Source organism: Chiloscyllium punctatum, chromosome 44 (assembly GCF_047496795.1).
Source record: "Chiloscyllium punctatum isolate Juve2018m chromosome 44, sChiPun1.3, whole genome shotgun sequence".
Classification (NCBI taxonomy): domain Eukaryota; kingdom Metazoa; phylum Chordata; class Chondrichthyes; order Orectolobiformes; family Hemiscylliidae; genus Chiloscyllium; species Chiloscyllium punctatum.
Window position 1 is genome coordinate 39,086,417 of NC_092782.1, and position 26,371 is coordinate 39,112,787.

The following is a 26,371-nucleotide window of genomic DNA, read 5'->3' on the forward strand; positions in this document are numbered from 1 at the left end:
CCTTGACTTGCTCAGCCATTTCAGTTAAGAGATCAGTTAAGAGTTAACCAGATTGCTGTGGATCTAGATATAGATGGGCGGCACGGTGGCACAGCAGTTAGCACTGCTGCCTCGCAGCGCCGGAGACCCGGGTTCAATTCCCGCCTCAGGCGACTGACTGTGTGGAGTTTGCACGTTCTCCCCGTGTCTGCGTGGGTTTCCTCCGGGTGCTCCGGTTTCCTCCCACACTCCAAAGATGTGCAGGTCAGGTGAATTGGCCATGCTAAATTGCCCGTAGTGTTAGGTAAGGGGTAGATGTAGATGTAGGGGTATGGGTGGGTTACGCTTCGGCGGGGCGGTGTGGACTTGTTGGGCCAAAGGGCCTGTTTCCACACTGTAAGTAATCTAATCTAATCTAAAAATATATGCAGGCTAGACTAGGTAAATTGGCAAATTTCCTTCCCTGAACCAGATGAGTTTTCACAGCATTTGATGATTTTAGCTGCATGATCACCATGGTTGGTGATTTGCTTTCCATTCCAGATTTTTAATTTTAATTGAATTTAAATTCTACCAGCTGTGGTGAAATTCAAACTCTTGTGCCCATGCATCTGTCTGGGCTTTGGATTATTAGTCCAGTGACATGATCCAATGATGTCTTCTCTCTGTGTCAGAAAGTAGATTATCATGCATGTGGTTCCATGGACAGGTTTCCCATCAATCAGTGCTATCCCACTATCCTTTAAGACCCCAGGGTATAGTAAGTGGCTGGAGACAATTTTTATGTGCCAATCACTGCTGGGACTACAAGCAGTCCCCAGAATCAGAGTACCAAATACTCAGAAGAATGTTAAGTCTGGGATCTTTCAGCTGGGGATTGAGGCTGAGTTCATGGTTGAACTCAGAAAGAATTTATTAATGGTGGTGTCCCCATCCCCAGCTGAGGCCCAATGTCGAGTTACTGCTCCCCCCACCCTCCCCACCACAGCTGAAGCCCTTATGGCAGCTTCAAAATTGAAGCTAAGGTGGAAGGTGGTCCTTGCCCTCAGTTGGTAAACCAGTGAAGAACCACTTTAGTCATTGCCCACATTCCAGAAAACTGCAGAAAGGTCTGGGATGAATGTGAAAGCAGCGAGAATGCTGTCTGGGAAACGTTATGTTCCCTTTCCCTTAAACATATTAGTGGGACCCCACCACCACTGCTAAATAATTGTGCAATGCCACCACCACTGCCAAAAGATGATACATTGATAATGATAATCCTATTGCTCAGTTTTGAGTCTATCTTTTCAGCAAGGAGGTCTGCACAGGAGAAGGAACATCATGTGCATTGTGTGTACCCATAAAACTCTCCTATTAAATAGGATTAACTGTCATAATTATAAAGATAGGTATGGTAATGGAAGAAACCTTTCAAGTTTCAAATCCTTCTACTATTTTTAATCATACAGCATAGAAACAGGCCCAATGGCCCACCATTTCTATGCTGACCAACAAACACCAAACTACACTAATCTGCATTTGGTCCATAGCCTACTATGCCCTGGCATTTAAAGTCATCATCAAGATGTTTCTTAAGTGTTGCGAGTGTACCTGCCTCCACCACCCTCTCCATATTTCTACCACCTTCTAGATGAAAAGAAAATTCTCAGGTCTCCTCTAAACCAATTGAAAATGTGCATATAGTGATGTCAAAGATAGGGCAAAGTCCATGAAATGATCTTTCACTTGTCAGTGATAACGAATCAGATGAAAACATTTATGGAATGTCAAAGTTATAGAGATGTACAGCTCAGAAACAGACCCTTCAGTCCAACTAATCCATGCTGACCAGATATCCTAAATTAATCTCGTCTCATCTGCCAGCACTTGGCCCATATCCCTCTAAGGTGGAGAGATAATCCCTCCACCCTGGAGGCTCCCTACCTCTATTCCTGATGAAGGGCTTTTGCCCAAAATGTCAATTTTCCTGCTCCTCGGATGCTGCCTGACCTGCTGTGTTTTTCCAGCACCACTCTAATCTAAACTCTAGTTTCCAGCATCTGCCGTCCTCACTTTTGCTATATCCCTCTAAACCCTTCCTATTCATGTACCATTCCAGATGCCTTTTAAATGTTGTAATTGTACCAACTTCCACCACTTCCTCATTCAAAAAAGGCATGATAAAGTGTGTGAAAAAGTTGCCCCTTAGGTCCCATAATCCCTAAATCCTTTCCTTCTCACCCAAAACCTATGCCCTCTAGTTCTGGACTCCCCAACTCAGTGAAAAGACCTTCTCTATCTATGCTACTCATGATTTTATAAACCTCTATAACGTCACCCCTCAGCCTCTGACAGTCCAGAGAAAATAGCCTGAGCCTATTTGGCCTGAGAGTAGTTGTTATGGGGGACTGGAAACAGATATTGACTGGAAACGCTGTAGTTTGAGTACTTTAGATGGGTCAGTTTTTGTCCAATGTGTGCGGGAGAGTTTCCTGACACAGTATGTAGATAGGTCAACAAGAGGCAAGGCCACATTGGATTTGGTACTGGGCCAGGTATTAGATTTGGAGGTTGGTGATCACCTTCATGATAATGATCACAATTCGGTTATGTTTACTTTAGTGATGGAAAGGTATAGGTATATACCTTAGGGCAAGAGTTATAACTGTGGGAAAGGCAATTATGATGTGATTAAGCAAGATTTAGGATGCATAGGATGGGGAAGAAACCTGCAGGGGATGAACACATTGAAACATGGAGTTTGTTCAAGGACCAGCTACTGTCTTTGATAAGTAAGTACCTGTCAGGCAGGGAGAAAGTGGTCAAGTGAGGGAGCTGTGGCTCACTAAAGAAGTTGAATCTCTTGTCAAGAGAAAGAAGGAGGCTTATATGAGGATGGACGATATGAAGGCTCACTTGAGAGTTACACGTTAGCCAGGAAGGACCTAAAGAGACAGCTGAGAAGAACCAGGAGGAGACATGAGAAGTCTTTGGCAGGTATGATCAAGGAAAACTGTAAAACGTTTTATATGTATGTCAGGAATAAAAGAATGACGAGTGTAAGATTACGGCTAGTCAAAGACAGTAGTGGCAAGTTGTGCGTGGCATGGGATTGAGGGTGATTTAGAATTTTGGATCAGAAATTGGCTAGCTGTAAGAAGACAGAGGGTGGTGGTTGATGGGAAATGTTCATCTTGGAGTTCAGTTACTAGTGATGTACTGCAATGATCTGTTTTGGGGCCATTGCTGTTGGTCATTTTTATAAATGACCTGGATGAGGGCATGCAAGGATGGGTTAGTAAATTTGTGAATGGCACTAAGGTCTGTGGAATTGTGAACAGTGTCAAAGGATGTTGCGGGTTACAGAGGGACATAGATAAGCTGTAGTGCTGGCCTCAGAGGTGGCAAATGGAGTTAAATGCAGAAAAGTGTGAGGTGATTCTTTTGGAAGGAGTAACAGGAATACAGAGTACTGGGCTAATGGTAAAGTTCTTGGCAGTGTGAATAAGCAGAGAGATCCCAGTGTCCATGTACATAGATCTCTGAAAGTTGCCACCCAGGTTGATGGGGTTGTTAAGAAAGCATATGGTGTGTTAGTTTTATTGGTAGAGGGATTGAGTTTCAGAGCCATGAGGTCATGTTGCAGCTGTATAAAACTCTGGTGCTGCCACACTTGGAGTATTGCATACAGTTCTGGTCGCTGCATTTTCGGAAGGATGTAGAAGCATTGGAAAGGGTGCAGAGGAGATTTACCAGGATATTGCCTGGTATGGAGGAAAGGTCATATGAGGAAAGGCTGAGGGACTTGAGGCTGTTTTCGTTAGAGAGAAGAAGGTTGAGAGGTGACTTAATAGAGACATATAAGATGATCAGAGGGTTAAATAGAGTGGACAGTGAGAGCCTTTTTCCTCTGATGGTGATGGCTAGCACGAGGGTACATAACTTTAAATTGAGGGGTAATAGATATACGACAGAGGTCAGATGTAGTTTCTTTACTCAGGGAGTAGTAAGGGTGTGGAAAGCCCTGTCTGCAATAGTAGTAGACTTGCCAACTTTAAGGGCATTTAAATGGTCATTGGATAAATATATGGGTGATAATGGAATAGTGTAGGTTAGATGGGCCTTTGATTTGTTTCACAGATCAGTGCAAGATCGAGGGCTGAAGGATCTGTACTGTGCTGTCGTGTTCTATGTTCTATTCAGCCTCTCCTCAAACCTTCTAAAACCTAGCAACATCCTTGTAAATCTTTTCTGAACTTTTTCAAGTTTCACAACATCTTTCCTACAGGTCGGAGACCAGAATTGCACACAATAGTCCAAAAGTGGCCTAACCAATGTCCTGTACAGCCAATTAATAATTATCACGAAGTTATGCTGTGTAGTAAATGCTGATGCTTAGAAAAACAAATTAAAATTCCACTCCTTTACCTATCAGCTTTTAATTTCTGCCCATTCAATAGATGGAAAAATATGGACTGGTAAGTCATGCAACATTCACTTTATTTTCATTACATAGATCTAGTGAATGATGAAGGAGGAGAAAATTGTTTTATGTTGTGTGCGCCTCAACAGATAACCTCTCCAGGGGTGAAGGCATACACTGTGATATTTGATATCAAGGAGACCTTTTGCCAAGAACAAGTGGAATTGCGTGCTTGTCCATTCAAGTCTGACAGTGATGCTGTAAGTATCTTTACATGAATCATTCCTTTGGAAAAGCCCACAATATTTTTTTTAAATGATCTGTAGCTACTTGAATGATCAGCATATCACCTAATTTAAACAGTAAATAAGAAAATTACATAATCATTCTGCAACTAGAACTCATTGTGTATAGTAGGAGCAAATTACTGCAGATGCTGGAATCTCTACTGAAAACAACAAATGTTGGAGATTACGGTGGGTCAAGCAGCATCCATGGAGAGAGAGCAAGCTAACGATTCAGTGTAGAAGAGTCTTCATCAGAACTGATGTGAAGTGAGGAGGGAGCAGCATTTATGCTATAGTTGGGGGGGAGGGATTGTAGAGTGCTGGGGGAGAAGGGAAGTTGATAGTTCAGACTAAGTGATCGGAACTTGGGAATGGCAGAACAATGGTATGTCTTGAAAGAACAGACAGTCCCACTGGGGTGGGGGGAGAGGAGAGAGGTGTCACCATCTCTACTCCATACCTCCTACACTATAGCATAAATACTGCCCCTCTGTACTTCATGTCAGACCTAATGAAGAGTCAGGTGGACTCAAAATGTTAGCTTGCTCTCTCTCCATGCATGCTGCCTGACCCGTTGTGATCTCTAGCATTTGTTGTTTTCAGTACATTGTGAGTAATGTTGAGTGTGGCTTGTGGTTGTTAATTATTTTATAATCACAAATGTCCTTTGCTTTTTGCAAAAATAAATTTAGAGAGATATTCTGAAACATAAACCTTATATCATTTGCCAATTTTTCCAGGAAAACGTTATCATGTACTTTCTCTATGTTGCTATAGGAAGACTTGTTGTCCTATTTTTGAATATGTAGGCTGTGGGGATGTAAGAAGAGGATAAGTGCATGGCAACTGAGTTGCGACCTTTTACTGCCATTCATTTTGTGGCTGCACATTTGTACCAAATAAATTTTCAAGTAGAAATTGATTAATTAAGATGGTTGTTTCAGGTCTCTGCATATTCCTGTCTCAGTTTCCACAACAGGGACAGTTCTGTCAGTTGTTAACAAAGTAATCATTGCCCTGACAGTTGACCTTATGAATATTTTATACAACAGTAACAACTGCCATGCTGTGCAGTTAGATTGTTGAGGTCACATATACTTGGTTTTTACTGGGTCCTTTACATCATCCTTTTCCCAAAAATATATGCAGAAACAACATTTCATCCAGCAATTGGATCATGTCCAAGGACGACAGGAGTTTAAAAAAATGGCAGCAGCAGTCAATTGCAAAAGTTGATGAAAATCAATAGCCACAACATCATATCTTTTCAACTGGTTGATCATGAGTAATAATCTTGAAATAAGTTCCAACAGATGACACATTCCTTTAAGTTCATGAAAAATTCAATGGCCAATAATTGTAGAATCCTTAAAGTGTGGAAACAGGCCATTAAGCCCAACAAATCCACACTGACTCTCTGAAAAGTATTCCACCCAGACCCATTCCCCTACATTCCCCCTGACTAATGGACGTAACCTACACATCTCTGAACACTATGGGCACTTTAGCATAGCTAATTCACCTAACATGCACATTTTTGGATGTGGGAGGAAACTAGAGACACAGGGAGAATGTACCAACTCCACACAGACAGTCACCCGAGGCTAGAATCAACCCGAGTCCCTGGCGCTGTGAGGCAGCAATGCTAACCACCGTGCCATTCTCTAAACATTTATTCTGTACCCTGACAAGACTGTTACTTGAACAGTCACAGATTCACAGCATTTAAATAAATAAATACAACAGCATTTAATTCCAACTCAAATGAAGTTTCAAAACCTAATACGGCACCAATTACATCAAACTATTTTTACTTTATTTCACCAGCACTACTATTATTAATAATCATTTAGTTCAATATCATTAATGTACTCAACTCTCCTCTTGAGTGAAGTTTCTAATTCCTGGAACCACTCTTGTAAATCGCTTCTGCACTCTCTCTAATGCAAACCTCTCCTGTAATGTAGTACCCACAATTGTACATAATACTCCAGCTGAGGTTTAACAGGTGTCTTGCACAAGTTCTTCATCATCATCATCTTCTTGCTCTTCTACTCTATGCCTTAATAATAAAGTTGATGATACTGTATCTTTATTAACAGCTTTCTCTATCTGTCATGTCACCTTCAATGATCTATGCACATATACACACAGGTCTCTCTGCTTCTGCGCTCCTTTAGAATTGTAGCATATATTTTCTAATATCTTTCAATATTCATTCATCCAAAGTACAGCATCTAACATTTCCTTGCATTGAATCTCATCTGCCATCTATCTACCTATTCCACCAACCTGTTAGCTTCCTTTTGGAGTTCCACAGTGTCTCCTAACAGTTTACAATTCTTGTACAAATTGTGCCACTAACAAATTTAATTCCCAAAGTTTTTTCTTTTAATTTTTGAGATATAGAATTGGGTAAATATAAAGTTAAGATGATAAAATTGGAGAAAGAATGAATAAAATTGAAACTCAAGCTGATTGGGCATAGTAATTAATATTTTACATTTTTAAAATTCTTAAATTTATGCTATCTTTAACTCAACAACATATTAAGAAATCTCACAGACAATCAAATATTGAAACAATTATTTCAACTTTATTGCATGTAGCAACAAAAACAAGGCCTCTCAAGTAAGCAAGTTAAGCTTCACAACCCAACTTGGCTATTACCAGATTGATGGTGGAATTTAGCTACAATTCCAACCAACAGTGTCTGTCTCTGGATGTCCAGGGTTTGATTCTTGTGAGTGTTGTTCTCCAGAGTTCTTCTCCTGAGAAATCCTAGAGTTACATTCTCATACAATTTTTCATCTTTCAAATTTGTGGTGTAACATTATTGATGAACCTTTAGATCCTTTCAGCCACAAAATTGATTACTCCTCTAGAATCATGAAGGCTGCACCTTGCCTTCTAATCAGATTTGGCTTCTTTGTTCTTTGTTACATTTGACACTGGCTAGTCTGCTTGAAGACACAGGGTTTCCTGTGATTAACTACTTTAAATTCTTCAACAGGGCAATCATTTGTCGTTGTGGCAAATACAGCCATTTGTGAAGCAGTTAAAACAGTTTTGTTTATGTAGCTTTGATTCCTTCTTCTCCCAGGCATGGCTAATTACTTTTAATCTCTGTGTAAGATTGCCTTTGACCCATAACAGTTTATTTCAGACAGGATTATTAATGCATCTTTCAATCTATGAACAGTTATTAAAGTTCTGAAGTTTACACGTTATGGAAAATAACATATTTGAATATTTCTAATATTAGACAAATAATTAAACCAATTACTCTCACATTTTTAATTTTACATTTTGTAACAATACAATGTTGAGATAGTGAGAATGATAGATTAATAATGAATAAATAAATTCATTTCTCCAGGCTGTGGGTGTATGCAAAGCAGAAGTTTTCTTCGAATTTGGCTTTCAAATTAAAATACCTGACACACCTTCATGTAAACTAATAACACCTGTGAAAAGAGTAGGTGAGTAACAAACTGGAGAACTGTATTGAAATCATTGAATGAAAATTAGATAGATCCATCAGTGTGGACAATTCACTTTGCCAGATTACCAGTTAGGTGGTGAACATAAGAATGTACCCTAAAACATTTTGGAAAGAGAATAATTTTGTGTACATTAAATGGTAAGAGTGCAGGTATAAAGAATGTCTGTGGTGATTCTCCTAATGTCATGCTGTAACTTTAGCATTGGTGGAAACCAGTGTACCTCCCACTTCTTTTCTCTTGAAGTGTAATGTATTTAAATACAGGTAATGTACTTAAATGCATAGCACCTTTACTTTCTTTGCCTGACTTTGCAAATATTGCAATATAAAGGAAACCAACTTCTGCCAAGATTGTATAGGGACTTTCAGATTGTTACAGCTCAAAGGGAACATTGGTGGAAACTTTAGATAAATGTCATAAGTGATATGCAAGCTTTTGCTCAGGGCTTTCTGTTATTATTTGGTCAAAGTCACAGCAATACATTCGGAAAACCTGCACAGAAATTTTACTATGTTAACTTTTATAGGTGAAGGAGAAGTGTCAATATTAGGAGTGAGAAATTAGTTTGAATTTGGAAGCATTGAATAGAAAACCAAGAAGCGATGCTGAACTTAAATATCTTGGTTTGTTTACTATTGCAATAGTATGTGTAGCTTTGAATCTGCCATTATTTGAAAGAAAGTAGGGCGGTAGAAATGTTACACAGAACATTATGAGAAATGATGCAGGAATGAGATGTTATTATAAAATGGTTAGAAATGGAAGAATTTTTTACGGAACCAAGAAGTTAAAGACAATTTAATGAAATTTTAAAAGGTATTAAAGTTTTTTTAGAGGGAAAATAATTAAGAATTGTTATAATTGGTTGACAAATCATAACTAAAAGGGGAATAAACTCACAATTACCAAAAAGAAGAATGGTAGAGGAAATCCGCACATGCAATGTTCTGTTAGAAAAGGAATTCTTTGAAGTAGAAACAGTGACAGATGTTTGAAAAGAAGCAAATAAAATGATGGTTATGATGGCTCAACTGATACTTCACTGTGCTACAATATCTGTGCTTCTGCAATTGTATGTTTTATGTTCGTAGATAACGTTCCAAACGTCGATAAGACATGCAAGTCATTTATTATGCAATGCTGCACAGGAATTTCCTGGATTTAAATACTTATAAATGCTAAATTCACTAAGATTCACACCAAGTTGCATCCAAAAAGGATACATGCGATACTGATGAGTTTTGCCTGACCAGCAATTACTAATCACTGATATTTTGTGATAAGCTAATTCCTGACAGATGATGAAGAAGAACCTTTGATAATTAAAGCCACTAAAACTACTTACATTTTATAAAACAAAATCAGATTATGTCTTGTAATGTTTTAGTCATTACTTTATTAAATGACATGAATGAAGTCACAAGTAATAGGTATTACCTTTTATCATACGGTAGCAGGGTTTAAACACCTTAATTGACAGGCATGCTTGAGGTAAAAGTGTTTGATTTGTTTATTATGCTTTACCTCTCACCCTCTTAATTATGTAATTATTAAAGATATTTTCATTCCCTTACTTCCTTCTTTGATCTTGTTGCTTTTGCTGAAATTGTCAATACTCAGGGAGGTTCTTTCTCTACTGTTGATTTCACAATAACCGAAATTGAGTCATATTTTGCAATTTGAGCTGAAAGACTCCTGACACAGTGTCTGAGTGAACTGCTTGAAGCCCCAGAAGGGAACTTAGCAGCCAGACAACAGACTCAGAAGAAATCTGTCCTGCAGGCAACACATGCTGAGGATGTATGATGCAGAGTGAAACTTCGACAGCTCAGTGAGAAATTGTCACATTGCCAGGGATAGAAAACAGCCACAAGAAGGAGGTCCAATGGATCCCTGGACTGAGGTAAGTTGAGGAAATTTGGTGGAGGATGGGTGGGAGAGGGGAAATGTCTACCTTGAGGGGGGAGGATGCAGGGTTTTGAATTCCACAAGGCGAGAAAGAAAGTGGGCTACTGTCATCTGGAGTACCACAAAATGCACACTCAAAGACAGTATTCCCGATGTTCTTCCTGCCCTCTTATTTAAATGGTGGCCTGCATACTCCTACCTGGCTGCCAAGAAGTTATGGATTGAGCAACATATTGTTGGGGTCATTAAGCTTTTTCAAATAGAATCCATGTTTAATTACTTATTTAAGTACAATGCATGCGCTCCTAATTCGTGCTCCTGCCTACTCCCTGTATTCAGAGGTAAGTTCGAGGATGGGTGGAAAGATGGTGGACTGGGCAATGTCCCACTTCATTTGCCTCTCTGCTGAAGACTGACCAAATGAAAGCAGATAAAATTCAGCCCCGTGTTTCAGGCACAGATGTCCATTCCATTCAATGACACCAGTGCATCACAGTTAATTCAGAATTTCTATTAAAGGTTCTTTGCCCTGAAGGAGAAATCTGAAGACATTACTTCGATCGCAAATTCTACATTGATTTGGAGATGCTGCTGTTTGACTGGGGTGTACGAGGTTAAAAATCACACAACTCCAGGTTATAGTCCAAGCACTAGCTTTGGGAGTGCTGCTCCTTCATCAGCTGGTTGTGGAGTATAAGATCGCAAGACACAGAATTTATAACAAACGTTTATAGTGTGATGGAACTGAAATTATATATTGAAAAAGACCTGGATTGTTTGTTAAGTCTCTCATCTTTTAGAATGTTGGTTTCAGTTCTTTCATGTGTAAATTGCAAAATTTTTAAAAAAGTTACATCCTCAAGTGAACTTTAAAAATTGGTGTCACGTCGGCCCAGATAATGCATTTAAGGTGTGAGTTGCGTGAGACTGTCTGTGCTACAATGGTCAGACTAATTCTAATCTAAAAAAAAGCAGATTTACAGGATCATACTTGGATTCATTCACACCCACACACAGACACACATGGGCACACATACTCTCCTACAGACCCATACACTCATGCAGACCCTCTCTCATACACTCACACATCCACTCCCACACTCACACACGCACTCTCTCACAGACTTATACCCCTTTACACTCACACTCACACGCATACACACACTTTCTCACAAACACTCATAACCCTCCTCCTCCAGACACACACACACACACATAAGTTTGTGGGGTGAATTTGTACTTGCAGAATTACATTTTACTTTGCTCAAAAACTGCATGAATCCATGTAAAATCCTGTAAATCTATTTTTTAGGTTAGAATTAGTCTGACCATTGTGGCATAGACAGTCTCACACAGGGCACCTCACACCTTAAATGCATTGTCTGGGCCGACATGGCACCACTTGTTAAAGTTCACTTGAGGATGTAACTTTTAAAAAAGTTTTGCAATTTACATATAAAAGCACTGAAACTACACGGTCATTCTAAAAGATGAGAGACTTAACAATCAATCCAAGTCTTTTTCAATATATAATTTCAGTTCCATCACACTGTGCTACAAATTCTGTACTTTGCGATTTTATACTCCACAACTACCTGATGAAGGAGCAGTGCTCTGAAAGCTAGTGATTCCAAATAAACCTATTGGACTATAACCTGGTGTTATGTGATTTTTAATTTAAATTTCTATATTAGCTTCCATACAAGGTAGGAGCAGAAGAAGGCACTTTGACTTCTTGAATCTGCTCTGCCATTTATTACTTTCAATAAACTCACATCATGAATCTGCTTTTTCCCCATATCTCTTGATCCCATTGGCCCCAAGAATTTTCTCTACCAGCTTCTTGAAAATGCATAATGTTTTGGCCTCAACCACTTCCCATGGTAATGAATTCCACACACTCACCACTCACCAGGTGAAGAAATTTCTCCTTATCTCAGTGCTACAAGGTTTACTCTTTATGCTTAAATTATGATCCCTGGTTCTGACTTCCTCAGCATCAGAAACATCCTTTCTGCATCTAATGTGGTTAATCCTGTTAGAATTTTAAGGGTTTCTGTGAGATCCCCCCTCATTCTAAACTTCATCATTTGATAAGGTTCTGCATGGTAGACTAATTTGTAAAGTTATATCACATAGGATTCAGGGTGAGCTTGTTGATTGGACACAAAATTGACTTTACATTAGGAGACAGATGGTGATGGTGGAGGGTTGTTTTTCAGACTGGAGGTCTGTGACCAGCAGTGTTCCATGAAGATCGGTGCTGGGTCCACATTTGTTTGTCATTTATATAAAGGATTTGGATGAGACTATAGGAGGCATAGTTAATAAGTTTATGGATGACACCAAAATTGGTGGTGTAGTGGACAATGAAGAAGGTTACTTAAGATTACAAAGAGATCTTGATCAATTGAGTCAATTGGCTGAGGAGTGGCAGATAAAGTGTAATTTGGATAAATGCAAGATATTGCACTTTGGTAAAACGAACAAGGATAGGACTTATACATTAATGGCCCTGGGTGGTGTTATAGAACAGAGAGACGTAGGGGTTTCGGTACATAATTCTTTGAAATTTGCATCACAGGTAGACAGGGTGGTTAAGAAGATATTAAATATGCTTGCCTCCAATGCTGAGACCTTTGAATATTGGGGTTGGGACGTCATCTTGAAGTTGTACAGAATGTTAGTGAAGCGTGTTATAGGAGGGATATTATTAACTGGAGAGGGTTCAGAAAGGATTAACTAGGATGTTGCCAGGAATGGAGGATTGGAATTAGAAGGAGAGGCTGGATAGCCTGGGACAGTTTTCACTGGAGCATAGGAGGTTGAGAGGTTTATACAATAATGAGAGGCATAGATAAAGTGAATAACAAATGTGGGAGAGTTCAAAACTAGGGTATATATTTTAAAGGTGAGAGGAGAAAGATTTAAAAAGGATATGAGGGGTAACGCTTTTACACAGAATGAACTGCCAGAAAAGGTGGTGGATGCGGGTACAGTTACAGTTAGTTCAGTAAATTGGGGGAGCCAATGGTTTTAGTTTATTTAGATTTTCAGAAAGCTTTTGACAAAGTCCTACATAAGAGATTAATGTTTAAAATTGAAGAGTATGGGATTGGGGTAGTGTATTGAGATGGACAGAAAATTGGTTAGCAGACAAGAAGTAAAGTGCATAGCAAGGACTGACTAGGGATACCACAGTGTTGGTTACTAGGGCCCCTACCTTTCACAATAGGTATAAATGATTTATATGAGCTAATTAAATGTAATATCTCAAAATTTGCAGAATATACAAAGCTGGATGAAAGAATAAGTTGTGAGGAAAACCATGATATGGAGATGCTGGTGAAATCACACAACACCAGGTTACAGTCCAACAGGTTTATTTGGAGAGCTGCTCCTCATCAGGTGATTGTAGAGCAGGACCACAAGAAACAGAATTTATGGCAAAGAGTTACAATGTGATGCAAATGAAATGATATATTGAACAAATCTAGATTGTTTTTAAGTCTTTCATCTTTTAGAATGGGTTGCAGGTTTTGGTTCTTCTTCGCAACCTGCACCACATTATCGATGAGGATGAGCACTTCGCCCAGATCTCCACTTCTCGCCTTTAAACAACCCCCAAACCTGTTCATAGCAAACTGCCCAGCCTTCAGGACAACATCGACCGCAACGCCATACAAACTTGTAATGGCAACCGCTGCAAGACATATCAAGAGTGTTGACACAGATACCACCATTACATATGGAGGCGTCACCCATCATGTCCGTGACAGGTATTCATGTGAGTTGGCCAACATTACTTATCTCATACACCACGGGCAAGGATGCCCCAAGGCATGGTACATTGGCGAGATCAAGCAGGTGCTATGGCAACGGATGAATGCGCAATGATCGCCAGACAGGGGTGTTCCTTCCCAGTTGGGAGATACTTCAGTGGTCAGGGGAGTTTGGCCTCAGATCTTCAGGTGACTGTCCTCCTAGGCGGACTTTGGGATAGGCAACAATGCAAAGTGGTCAAGCGGAGGCTGATACCAAAGTTCGGTACCCATGACGATGGCCTCAACTGGGATCTTGGGTTCATGTCATACTACAGGTGACCACACTACACCACACACACACTCACTCTCTCTCTCTCTCTCTCTCTCTCTCTCTCTGTCATGCACGCGAACGCACACACAAGTCCATAGGGTGAATTTGTATTTGCAGATACATTTTATTTTGTTCACAAAATACATGGTCTGCGGGCACTCAATGCAGGCAGTCAATCCACGTAATATTTTGTAAATTCCACTTTGGAAATAGAACCAGTTTGACTCAAGATTAGGACACAAACAGACTCTAACCTCACACCTTTCAGGCATTGTCTGAGCTGAGATGTCACCTTTTGTTATGAAACCTTAAGTTATTTCAAGAATGTGACTTAAAAGGAGTTCTGGGATTTACATATTAATGAACTGAAACCTGCAACTCATTCTAAACGATGAACGTCTTAACAACAATCTAGGTTTGTTCAATATATCATTTCAGTTGCATGACACTGTAGTCTTTTGCGATAAATTCTGTGTCTTATTCTCCTGCTCGACAACTACCTGATGCTTCCAAATAAACCTGATAGACTTTAACATATGATTTTTAACTTTGTGAGGAGAATGCATAGAAGTTGCATTTTGATTTGGTCAGCCAACTGAGCTCGAGCACTCCACAAAGTTAAGGCCCATCATCTTTTCTCAGCCACTTCACACGTACACCCCACTACGGCTGATGAACTATTACACTCTATTTATTACATGCATCATATACACTCAACAGTTCTCACCCACTTTATCCACTGAATCTACTCTTCCTGCACTCTGCTTCCTATTCACTCTATGGGGACACCTCAGCACCTTTCTGCTCCTGCATTACAGTAGGTGCTCTTCCATAATATTGTGTCATTACAGGAAAAAATGGCTCAGAGCTTATTTTAAATCTGCACAACATATTACACCTGTACAAAACTATTCTCTCATTTGTTTTATGCAGGTCCTACTGGCAGCCAACAAACAAAAAAGAAAAGGCCGTGCCATAGACTCTCAGCTCCACCTCCACCTCAACCTCTGAGGAGAAAACCAATAAACCCTCAGAGGATGCAATGGCCTTGCTTTCACCTGTACCCTCCACCAAGGGGATTATTATTTGTTAAATGCAATATTAATGCTGCAGCATGCCTCTTTAATATTCAGCTTCCCATCTTACCACACCTGCCAAGCAACATAGAAATATTGACATGGAAGTCAGAGACTTCAGCTCGCTGTTGGCTGCAAAGTGTCCCAGTTTGTTCAGCACCAAACAGCACCACAAGGCATAATCCATGACTATCAGCTGCGTGTGTCCCTTATCTATATTTATTGCCATCTAGTGTTTGCCACACCCTCATTACCATCACGGCACTATTCCAATTGACTTGCAGTGTGCTGAGGAAGTATAGACTTGCAATATGTGGTGCCTTGGTGACTACCATTGAAAAACTGCTCCAAGTACACTTTGCACACAGGGACAGGTGCCCAGATCACAGACTGGAGTGTGTTACCTGGTGTCTAGGTGAAACCTAATGCGGACATTGTCCAATGCAAACTGCAAACCTTGCTATCATTTGCTATGCTCTTGATGCAAAATGCAAGTGGAAAATGGCTGGGACAATGCCCAGTGTCAATGTCAGTTTGACAGGTGAAAGCACAGATTTATGCGTGCTGAACACCAGGACCTTCATTGGGCAAAGACATGAAACATGCATTTGCAATTACTTGTTTATGTATTTGCCCTTTAAATTTCATAAATGTCCTTATCACAAAGTTCAAGCACAATAATTTCTTTGCCTATTTTTTGTGCATGTAGAGTGAACATGTTTAGATGTGAAATGCTGGTCAAATACGAATTTCACCATGATATTGGTGCTTGGAAATCTGACATTGTCATCTCAGTAATGCATCACTTAGCAGCAACGAAGTAAATTGTGGCAAATGCTGGCTAAAAACATTCTATCATTTGTGAAAATTCTAAAGGTGCTGTGGGAGGAGAGGAATATCATAGCATTATATGTCATGTATGTATAAAAAGGGACTGTATTGAATGCAATGATAATCTTTATGGTTGTTGTGGATTTGGGAACAGGGGGGCCAGGGTGCAGCAGGCACTCACTTTTTGGTATAATACATTGGTTACTCAGCTGATGTAGCATCTTTACTAAGTTTTTTTCCTGATGCTGAGACCAGGACAATAGTGGAGAAGATGATAGGGCTTCTGAATATGTGGTTCTGTTGCTTTCAATGATCTGGGGAGCTTTTCAGTGTTCTCTGGACAGAGTGTGCATCATCCTGGCATATTGTGCACAGTTGTAGCAGGCAATAAGGTCATTTAATTGATACTGAGGAGCTGGGGGGACAGGAGCAGTCTTCTGAGGAGGGCAGAGATGAAACTGGAGGGGAGGAGGAAGCTGTCTTGTGTATAACAGACCCCAGCTGTGTTGTGCATTACAAGCCTGACAGCTCCTGATTACAGCATGCTCGATAGATACAATTGTGTGAAGAAGATCATTGTGGATTGTAAAATAATTGTTGGTCATATGCTGGACAAGGATCTGGATTAGTGGTGCTGGAAGAGCACAGCAGTTCAGGCAGCATCCAAGGAGTAGGCAGTGCAGAAGTCTCCTGTGGCCATCCTCATCTCAAACAAGTATGCTGTTTTGGAAGATCGACGTTTCGGGCAAAAGCCCTTCATCAGGAATAAAGGCAACCTGAAGCGTGGAGAGATAAGCTAGAGGAGGGTGGGGAGAAAGTGATATAGAGTACAATGGGTGACTGGGGGAGGGGATGAAGGTGATAGGTCAGGGAGGAGAGGGTGGAGTGGATAGGTGGAAAAGTAGATAGGCAGGTAGGACAAGTCCAGTCAAGTCATGGGGACAGTGCTGAGCTGGAAGTTTAGAACTAGGGTGAGGTGGGGGAAGGGGAAATGAAGAAACTGTTGAAGTCCACATTGATGCCCTGGGGTTGAAGTGTTCCGAGGCGGAAGATGAGGCATTCTTCCTCCAGACGTCTGGTGGTGAGGGAGCGGCGGTGAAGGAGGCCCAGGACATCCATGTCCTCGGCAGAGTGGGAGGGGGAGTTGAAATGTTGGGCCATGGGGCAGTGTGGTTGATTGGTGCGGGTGTCCCGGAGATGTTCCCTAAAGCGCTCTGTTCGGAGGCGCCCAGTCTCCCCAATGTAGAGGAGACTGCATCGGGAGCAATGGATACAATAAATTATATTAGTGAATGTGCAAGTAAAACTTTGATGGATGTGGAAGGCTCCTTTAGGGCCTTGGATAGAAGTGAGGGAGGAGGTGTGGGCGCAGGTTTTACAGTTCCTGCGGTGGCAGGGGAAAGTGCCAGGATGGGAGGGTGGGTTGTAGGGGGGCGTGAGCCTGACCAGGTAGTCACGGAGGGAACGGTCTTTGCGGATTGCGGAAAAGGGTGGGGAGGGAAATATATTCCTGGTGGTGGGGTCTTTTTGGAGGTGGCGGAAATGTCGGCGGATGATTTGGTTTATGCGAAGGTTGGTAGAGTGGAAGGTGAGCACCAGGGGCGTTCTGTCCTTGTTACGGTTGGAGGGGTGGGGTCTGAGGGCGGAGGTGCGGGATGTGGACGAGATGCGTTGGAGGGCATCTTTAACCACGTGGGAAGGGAAATTGCGGTCTGTAAAGAAGGAGGCCATCTGGTGTGTTCTGTGGTGGAACTGGTCCTCCTGGGAGCAGATCCGGCGGAGGCGGAGGAATTGGGAATACGGGATGGCATTTTTGCAAGAGGTAGGGTGGGAAGAGTTGTAATCCAGGTAGCTGTGGGAGTCGGTGGGTTTGTAAAAAATGTCAGTGTCAAGTCAGTCGTCATTAATGGAGATGGAGAGGTCCAGGAAGGGGAGGGAGGTCCAGGTAAATTTAAGGTCATGGTGGAATGTGTTGGTGAAGTTGATGAATTTGATGTGTTGGTGAAGTTGATGCTCAACCTCCTCGCGGGAGCACGAGGTGGTGCCAATGCAGTCATCAATGTAGCGGAGTAAGAGGTGGGGAGTGGTGCCAGTGTAATTACAGGAGATCAACTGCTCTACGTAGCCAACAAAGAATCAGACATAGCTGGGGCCCATACGTGTGCCCATGGCTACCCCTTTTGTCTGGAGGAAGTGGGAGGATTCAAAGGAGAAATTGTTAAGGGTGAGGACCAGTTCAGCCAAACGAATGAGAGTGTCGGTGGAAGGGTACTGTTGGGGACGTCTGGAGAGGAAAAAACGGAAGGCTTGGAGGCCCTGGTCATGGCGGATGGAGGTGTAGAGGGATTGGATATCCATGTTGAAGATGAGGTATTGGGGTCGGGGAAACGGAAGTCTTGGAGGAGGTGGAGGGCATGGGTGGTATCTCGAACGTAAGTGGGGAGTTCCTGGACTAGGGGGGATAGGACAGTGTCAAGGTAGGTAGAGATGAGTCCAATGGGGCAGGAGCATGCTGAGACAATGGGTCGGCCAGGGTGGTCAGGCTTGTGGATCTTGGGAAGGAGGTAGAACCGGGCATTGTGGGGTTCCCGGACTATGAGGTTGGAAGCTGTGGGAGAATTGTTTGACGTCACGGCGTGTTTTAAATTCATTGATGCGTGGACGGAGGGGGATGAAGGTGAGTCTTTTGCTGAGGACTGATCGTTCGTCCTCAGTGAGGGGTAGGTCTGGGGGGATGGTGAAAACTCGGCAGGGCTGGGAGCTGGGATCTGCTGGACAATGTCAAGCTATTAGTCTCCAGAGGCCATTGGGACTGAATAACAGTAACTTAGAGAAAGTGTTTAGATTTTTAAAAAATTTGATCAACTATTGCCACGTGTACTGAAATACAGTGAAAAGTATGGTTTTGCATACTATCCAGACAAATCATACACATAAATATATAAAGTAATAAAAGAATAGGATTCTTATAAAAGATGTGAGAAGATAATCTGCACGGGACAGTTTGCAAAGAGTTGCCACACTCTGGCACCATCTTGGAGAGACCTTTGCTAAGGACAAGTAAACTCTGTGGCATGGTGATTTAACAGCAGTTAAGGTGAGTGAGTGGGATTCTATATGCGAGGAAATATCAGCCATGCTGGCTATATGCTTTGAGCAGCATGTCTTTGTGACAGATGTACCATTGCTTTGCTGGTGAGATGCAACTGCAGTTGCCAAAGTTTGTCTGGGTGCACATCACCACTTATCCTGAATTAGGTGTCCAGTGTGAGGGCAACAGGAAAATACATTTCTTCCTGCACATTAGTTTTAAAAAACCTTCGAATTCTACACTTCCTTGGGCTGCCAGAGAATTGACAAAATGCTGAAAGGTAACCATGACCTGTTTTGACACCTTCAAATGTCATTGTTAGTGTGTTGTAATGTAGTTGTGTTTTAATGCTGTGATATTTCATCTGGATCTGGCACTAGTTTTGACTGCCATCATGGAAGTATTGTCATGCATTATTGTACTTTTACTTTATTATGACACTTCCTTCAATGTAAAATTGCAAAACAATATGCCATGTCAACCACTTTGTATTTCATGTATTTCATTTTGTAATTTAAATCAACTGATACTCTGGCAATTAAACATCTGGATTTTGGATGTTGAGAAAAAAAGACCCATTGCATCTGCTCCTTTCCATTGATTGATAGGGCACTTTTCTTTGAAATAGAAATGAGCCACCATTCTATCTGTCAGTTTCAAATAATGTACTGTAATTGGAAGCTTTTGTAATGACAGCTATATTCATTATGAGTTTTTTGCTGGGTTTCAAAAGCTTTATTTGGTATCATCCCAACATCTCGTCTATTGAACTAACAATGACTGACACTTCTGAGAATTTATAACAGAATATGCCCTTGAAATAGTTTCTTCTTTGTTTACCAAACCAACAAGCATTTAAAAGATTTTTCTTTGCATAGGTGTTTTTTCTTTCTTTCCAGTATCAATGACAGTGAATTTGAAGTCAGAGTTTTATTAGATAATTAGATGTTTAATTTTGACTATGGGGGTTATATGGTTGTATTAGAGATATGTGAGGAGGCGGACGTGACATGGACAATCTGAGACAATGTGTATATAAGGAGGCTTGGGGTTGCACTGGCTGAGGGTGATTGAGATGAATTAGGGACTATTTAAAAGATGGGAATTGAGCTGCTATAGTGGAGAAGCAACCTCCACCTCCATGACTGCAATCCTCACCAGCTCCTTTGCAGCTCACAAAATGCACTGCAAAACCAACACTACAAAACTGCCAGGCAAAATCATAAAATTTAAATGTGGAAAAGTGTGTTGGTAGAATTTTCCTGAGCTCACAGGAAAATCCAACCCCTGATTATAATTTAGATATGATATATTTTATTAGTAATGAGGCTTTGTTTGGAGTTGTCTTTAATTTTGGACTGTTCATGCAACTTACTTTGTTCTCTTGATAATCAATTGTATTGCTTGTTTTGCCAGTAGAGACTGTTGCTGTTACTTGTGAAGGTTGCCTGGTATCTGCAAGCCTTGACGACCCCTTGGTGAAAGCATCTGTGGAATTAGCAGTGAAAGTCTTCAATGATGAAAGGAAAAGCAAGAGGACATTCACACATGGCAAGATTATATATGCAATAAAAGAGGTACAGTGTGATCCGGTATAAAATAACTAGCATATCAATGTATTTGAGAAGGAACAGTGTACACACTTATTGAAAATGAAAAACAAGGATGTGGGACTTCATAACTCTTTCAAAATGTCAGTGCAGGTACTGTGGACAAAAAGGTCCCTTCTATGCAGTAAAATTCCATGCATTGGATATTACAACTTCCCATTGGTGAGTTTGCAGGCAGTGGTCCCATTAACTGTACAGGATCCTATGATAGCTCGTTCAGTAATATTGACTTTCAGTGCAATTTTATCAGCAACAGGTCAAACATCGGTTGGCCCTGCTCATCCATGGACCAATTAATAGTCACAAGGATCTCATTCTACCATCACTGGAATTTAAATAGTGGCAGGAGAGGCACATGCTAAGTGTCCAGCTTAGAAACTTGCATCTTATGAGTTGTTGGATGGCGACTGGAGGTTCCTCAGCATTATACTTGCTCCTCTCACCCTGCTCTTAGTAGTACTGCTGCAGTCAGAGAGTTAACTGGCATTTATTTTGAGGCAGACCCTCTTCTGCAGATGGGAAGTGGTGGGGATATCCCCCTTAAAGTAATTAACAGTGCCCAAGGCTTTAGGTGACCACAGGGCAGGCCACTGGAGTGGGATTGGGCTCACTTCTAACATTTTCACCAGAACAGAGACTTCAGCACCCCATTAAATCCAATCCTATGAGATAATCAATAAAGTACACATACAAATGTTGTATACTATCTTGATCTACTATGCAATTGTAGGATTTAGATTTACAGTTTTAATTTTTTACATTTTGGGTAATCTTTCATAAACTACAGAATGCAAACTTGAATTTTTTTCTATGAGAAATTGTGTGTTAGCTGACAGTGCTTCCACAGCAGATATGAGATTCAAATTCTTGGCTGACCTCTCAACTTGAAAGAGTGTGAGAAATAAATGTTAAGAGAAAAAACTTGTATAGTGCATTATTTTGTCAGTTAAATCTTTGTGCAATCTGATCCTGTCCACTTGAACACATCAGTATATGGATATACTAAGTAGTCTGTAGTTATGGCTCACTTGGTAGCACCTGTGCCCCTGATTCACAGGGTTATTGGTTTAAGTCGTGTTGTGCGGTATGAGCAGCAGTACTGAGGCTAAACCTCCAGTTCAGTGTTGTGTAAGGGAGAGCTGAATCTTAGGGCTCTTGTGGTGCAGTGATAGTATCCTACCTCTTAGTTCAAGTCCCACTTGCCCTGGAGATGTGTCATCACATGTTCAATATTTGGATAAAATAACAACAGATGTAATATCAAATAAAAATATAATATAAATATGGAGTTTCTCTAGTATGACTTTCTTAAGAAGGGATCTAAAAACTGTGAGATTATGTTTTTCCAGGAGGTAAGTACTTTAAAGATATCTGGAGAAGTTTGCAGATTGGTGATTTGCTTACTGGCTATTCTTAAATATTCAAGATTCTGGGCTTAATTTTCACCCTGTGCCAGTTTTAATGGGTGAACTGCAGTTTGAACTGGAAGCTCACTTGTTGCTCCAGAAATGAGACCCAGCTTGCATTAAATCCTTAGTTGACTTCTCATTCCAACCATCTACTGTGAAACAGTGGAAGATTATGGGGCCTGGATGCCAGCCATCAAGATCAGGTAAGTCTTGTGAGTGGGGAAAAGATTTTGCTTTGGCAGAGTTCGTAGAAGGGAAGATCTAAGATTTCCCTACTCTTTCTGTTATTACAAAAGAATTTTAAAAAGCTAGATCTCTTTGGGTGCATTCGGGTCCTGTTATTTTTTCTCATTAAGTTCACTGGCTGGGAAACTTAATTCGGTTTGCTGCTCAAGCTATCGAGTTAAAGTTGAAGTTGAATCTTGATGAGGTCATCATGAAAGTGCATGTATGTGTAAAGACAAGGACCGCATTGACTTTGCTTAGGTGTTTTAGTTAATTTGAATTAGGTAAAATCAGGAACTCAGTCCTCTGTTTACTGACGCCAATTTAAAATATGTAAATCCAGAAATTTTCAGATAGGAAAATAAGGAAGCTGAATTGATTTGAGATTTTCTCAAGTGAATTTGAAGGTCGGAGACAGAGAGAAATTCAGAAAAGGAGGAAGACAGGAAATTAACCTATCCTTGACAGTTGTGTTGAGAGGAGTGATATCTAAATAATTCTCGCAGACTAGGTGGACCAGGTTAGTTCAAGTCATATAGTTGGGCGGAAGTTAAAATATCACAGGGGTGTCAGTTCCATGCTTTGCTTCAGTTCCAGGGCATATTGGGAACTTTAGGGTTAAAGATCCCTAACCATCCCTAACTTACTGCAACAGCAACTGAAAGTTTGCACTCTTTAAATACACACATGTGGATTTCCCCATTCCACGCAAGTAAGCCTAGACAAGACCTTTGTCCTTTCCAGATAGGGCTAATAGTCCTGGCCCCAACCTAGCTAGCTGCCTCCCTCTCCCATTGTCTCACTTCCCCTCCATAGGTATGTGAATTTCCCAGTTACCTCACCTCCATATTAGCATAGGTATGTGAATCCTTCAGTTATCTCTCCTTCATATTAGCATAGGTCTGTGAGTTCCCTATTTGTAGCAGGCAAAAACCTTTCTGCCTTAATTCCCCTCCATTAACACATAATCATGGAAGGTACAATAATCGGTTTCTATGGTCCATTCACACATTATTTCAGGACACCGACATTCATCAGGTTTTGTAAAATCATAATTGCCTACTTTAAGTTATGTGATGTCAATCATCCATGTGACTGATAAGTCTTTGTTCAATTCTTATAAAAAATACTGTCTCTGGGTGTAAGGCAGAGATTCGTGAAGAAGAGCCGCTACAATTAGACACTTGGGTATGTTAGTGACGCTTTGAATCTCTCGTGGCTGTCCGATAATAAAGCTACTGTTGTTGAACAGAAAACTTGTGTCGTCCGGATTTGTGGAAACAGCAGACATCAGCAGTTATTCTTATTGGGCAGTAACTATGAGTGCTATCAATGCAATGGATGGAAAAATCAACTCGAGTTTTTAATATTGTACAGTCACTCCTGCTAGAAAATGCAGAGTTCGTTACCAAATAGAACGTGCATTTATATGGAGCCTTTAGCAGAGACAAATATCCAAAGATACTTTATAGAAACATGATCAGATAAAAATTGACATTTAAAAAGAGTCTTAAAGGAGGTGAGTAAGGCAAAAAAACAGTGAGGTTTAAGCATGAAATTCTAAAGGCTAGATCATAGAAGGCTGATGACATGGTTGTCGAAGTTGCAACATAAGGATTAGGTGTGCACAGGTGACTGGAGTTAATGGCATGGCTCTTGGACGGTATTGGAGTTGGAGATGATGAGAGAGATAGGGTGAGGTGAGGCCACCAGTACATAACAATTTGGATGAGAATTTTAAATTGGAGGCATTAGGGGAACTGGGAGACAGTGTAAATCAGTGCAATTGCATGGGGGTGATAGGTGTCTAGAGTTTCCAGATAGAAATACAGGCAGTATTTCATTTGCCTGTATGCATACTATCTAGCAAAGAATTAAAGCAGTTGAGTCTTGCATTACTCATGTTGAAACAATGTGCTAACACTAAAGGCAATGTTTTTTGTGATGCACTCATCACTGGGATTTTTAATGCACGAATTATAATAAATGAAAACATGCAAGCAGCATATCTAACCACGTTTGTTCCACTGTGAAGTCTCTTCAAAGGATGCCCACTTTGAAGAAGTCGTTTGCTTCCCTCAGACATGCACTTAGTGAATCAACACCCTGCCCCCACCATCCCCTTTATCTGCAGCTCCCTTTACATCCACCCTGAGTCCTGAAGAAGGGTTACACCTGAAACAGTGGTTTCTCTACCTCCTGATGCTGCCTGGCTTGCTGTGTTCTTGCAGCCACCTGCCTGTCTACTTTGGATTCCAGCATCTGCAGTTATTTTGTTTCTTTGCACTACCTTCTGGCAGTGTCCACAAATCCAATTGCAGATTTTTGACTTCATAAAAACAACTGGTGACTCTGATTTGCTTTTTCAGGTGGTAATAGGAAAGAAGTACTGGGTACATTTTCAAATTCAGGAGACTGAATGTCAAGAGGACGTAAATGAACTTTGGTCTAATTGTCCACTTAAAGCCACAGATGAAGCAGTAAGTTCATGTGTAACTAATGTGTAATTAGCAGTGCTCTTGAAGATTTATGGAATATTATATTCAACACAGTTGAGAATAAATGATAAGAAATAAACTATGCCAATTGAAATAAACCAGGATAGGGTAACTAACATTATGGATGTCACCAGTAGGCATATCAATGCTGAATGTTTCTTTAAATATTACTGTAAGCATTAAGAATTTGCTGTTCCAAACCTGATTGGCATTGAAGGCTAAGGAAGTGAACATTCTTGGTGACACAGTGGAAGTAAACTGCATTCATGTTGTTAATCCTGGACCAGTCAATCAAGGTTTTCTCAGACAAGTCATCACTTTAATCTTTTAACTCAGACTGAAAAATGGCCTGTATTTTGATAATGAAGCTGCTGAAGGATTGGGGTTAGATTTGTTATTAAAATATGAAATCAACACAAAGGGATATAAAAATCGGCACTGAATAATGACGTGGGATTTTGCAGTTATATAATAGCATGTTCATGAAGAACCTCAAATCTTAACTTTGACAAACTCTATGGGATCAAAAGGGAGATTCCCTAATAACCCTGACAATGAGAGGTACCTTCACCACCCAGAGCATATCGAAGATGTAGGGGCCTGAAGTCTGTCTGAGGCTGCTTTCATCCAGTAAGCATTAACCCTGCCCCCACAAAGAAGTGGATGGGAGCCAAAATAAAAGAAAACAAAACAAAATCTTATGTTTGAATATTAATTGATCCAGAACATGAAGACTGCCTTGGCCTCGACATGATCCTTTGGCACATAGGTACACCTCATATGAGCAGTGGTACATTCCTTGACTGACAGGAATGTGGCTGGACATCCAAGTGTAAGGTGGCCAGATCAGTTTGATCCTGCCTCTTGCCTCAGCCAACAATCTCCGCCCCAAAACCGGCCCTCCCAGAACCCCAACTTGACTGGCTCATGACCTAATTTCTCACTTCTTCACAGATCCCTGCAAAATGAGTGTATACTTTCAATCATCTTACTAATTCACTCTATTCTATTTTGCTTCACTTTAACCTCAGTATTTTCTTAACCAATCTACATTGTTCCCTGCATTCAATAAAATGTCATTAAAATAATTTTAAGGCAATCTTATTTATTTGTTCCTTCTGCCTTTGATGCCCTCACCATCCAATTTGTGGGTTAATTCTAGATTAAAAGATACAAAAAACCTCTGTCTGGAAGTTATCTTGAAATGATTTGTTGAATTAAACAAGAGCATGTTTCAAAATTGATATTGTTGTGTCAATTTAGAAATTCATGCCCACCCAAGAAAATTTGTTTCCCTAATCTGTGTATGAGGACACAAGGGGTGGATTTCAGTGACACCTGTCAAAGTAAGATTTATGGCAAGAAAGTTCATGAGTTAGAATCCCAACCATGGAAACCAACAGTAGTATTAAATGTCCAGTGAGAAGACAGAGGTGCAGCAAACCCATCTG

The 26,371-nt window shown here is 40.7% G+C and overlaps 1 protein-coding gene across 2 annotated transcripts in view; it reads left to right on the forward strand.

Annotated features, from left to right (window-relative positions):
* Positions 1 to 26,371, forward strand: part of LOC140466900 (kininogen-2-like) — a 47,943-nt gene that overhangs the window by 3,336 nt on the left and 18,236 nt on the right. Inside the window, exons 2-5 of one of the 2 annotated variants that reach the window (XM_072562695.1) lie at positions 4,534 to 4,644; positions 8,051 to 8,153; positions 20,598 to 20,755; positions 24,792 to 24,902. In XM_072562695.1, coding sequence (XP_072418796.1) covers positions 4,534 to 4,644; positions 8,051 to 8,153; positions 20,598 to 20,755; positions 24,792 to 24,902 — 483 coding nt within the window. Of the gene's footprint in view, positions 1 to 4,533; positions 4,645 to 8,050; positions 8,154 to 20,594; positions 20,756 to 24,791; positions 24,903 to 26,371 lie in introns of both variants that reach the window. The other variant, XM_072562694.1, reaches the window with a different exon arrangement.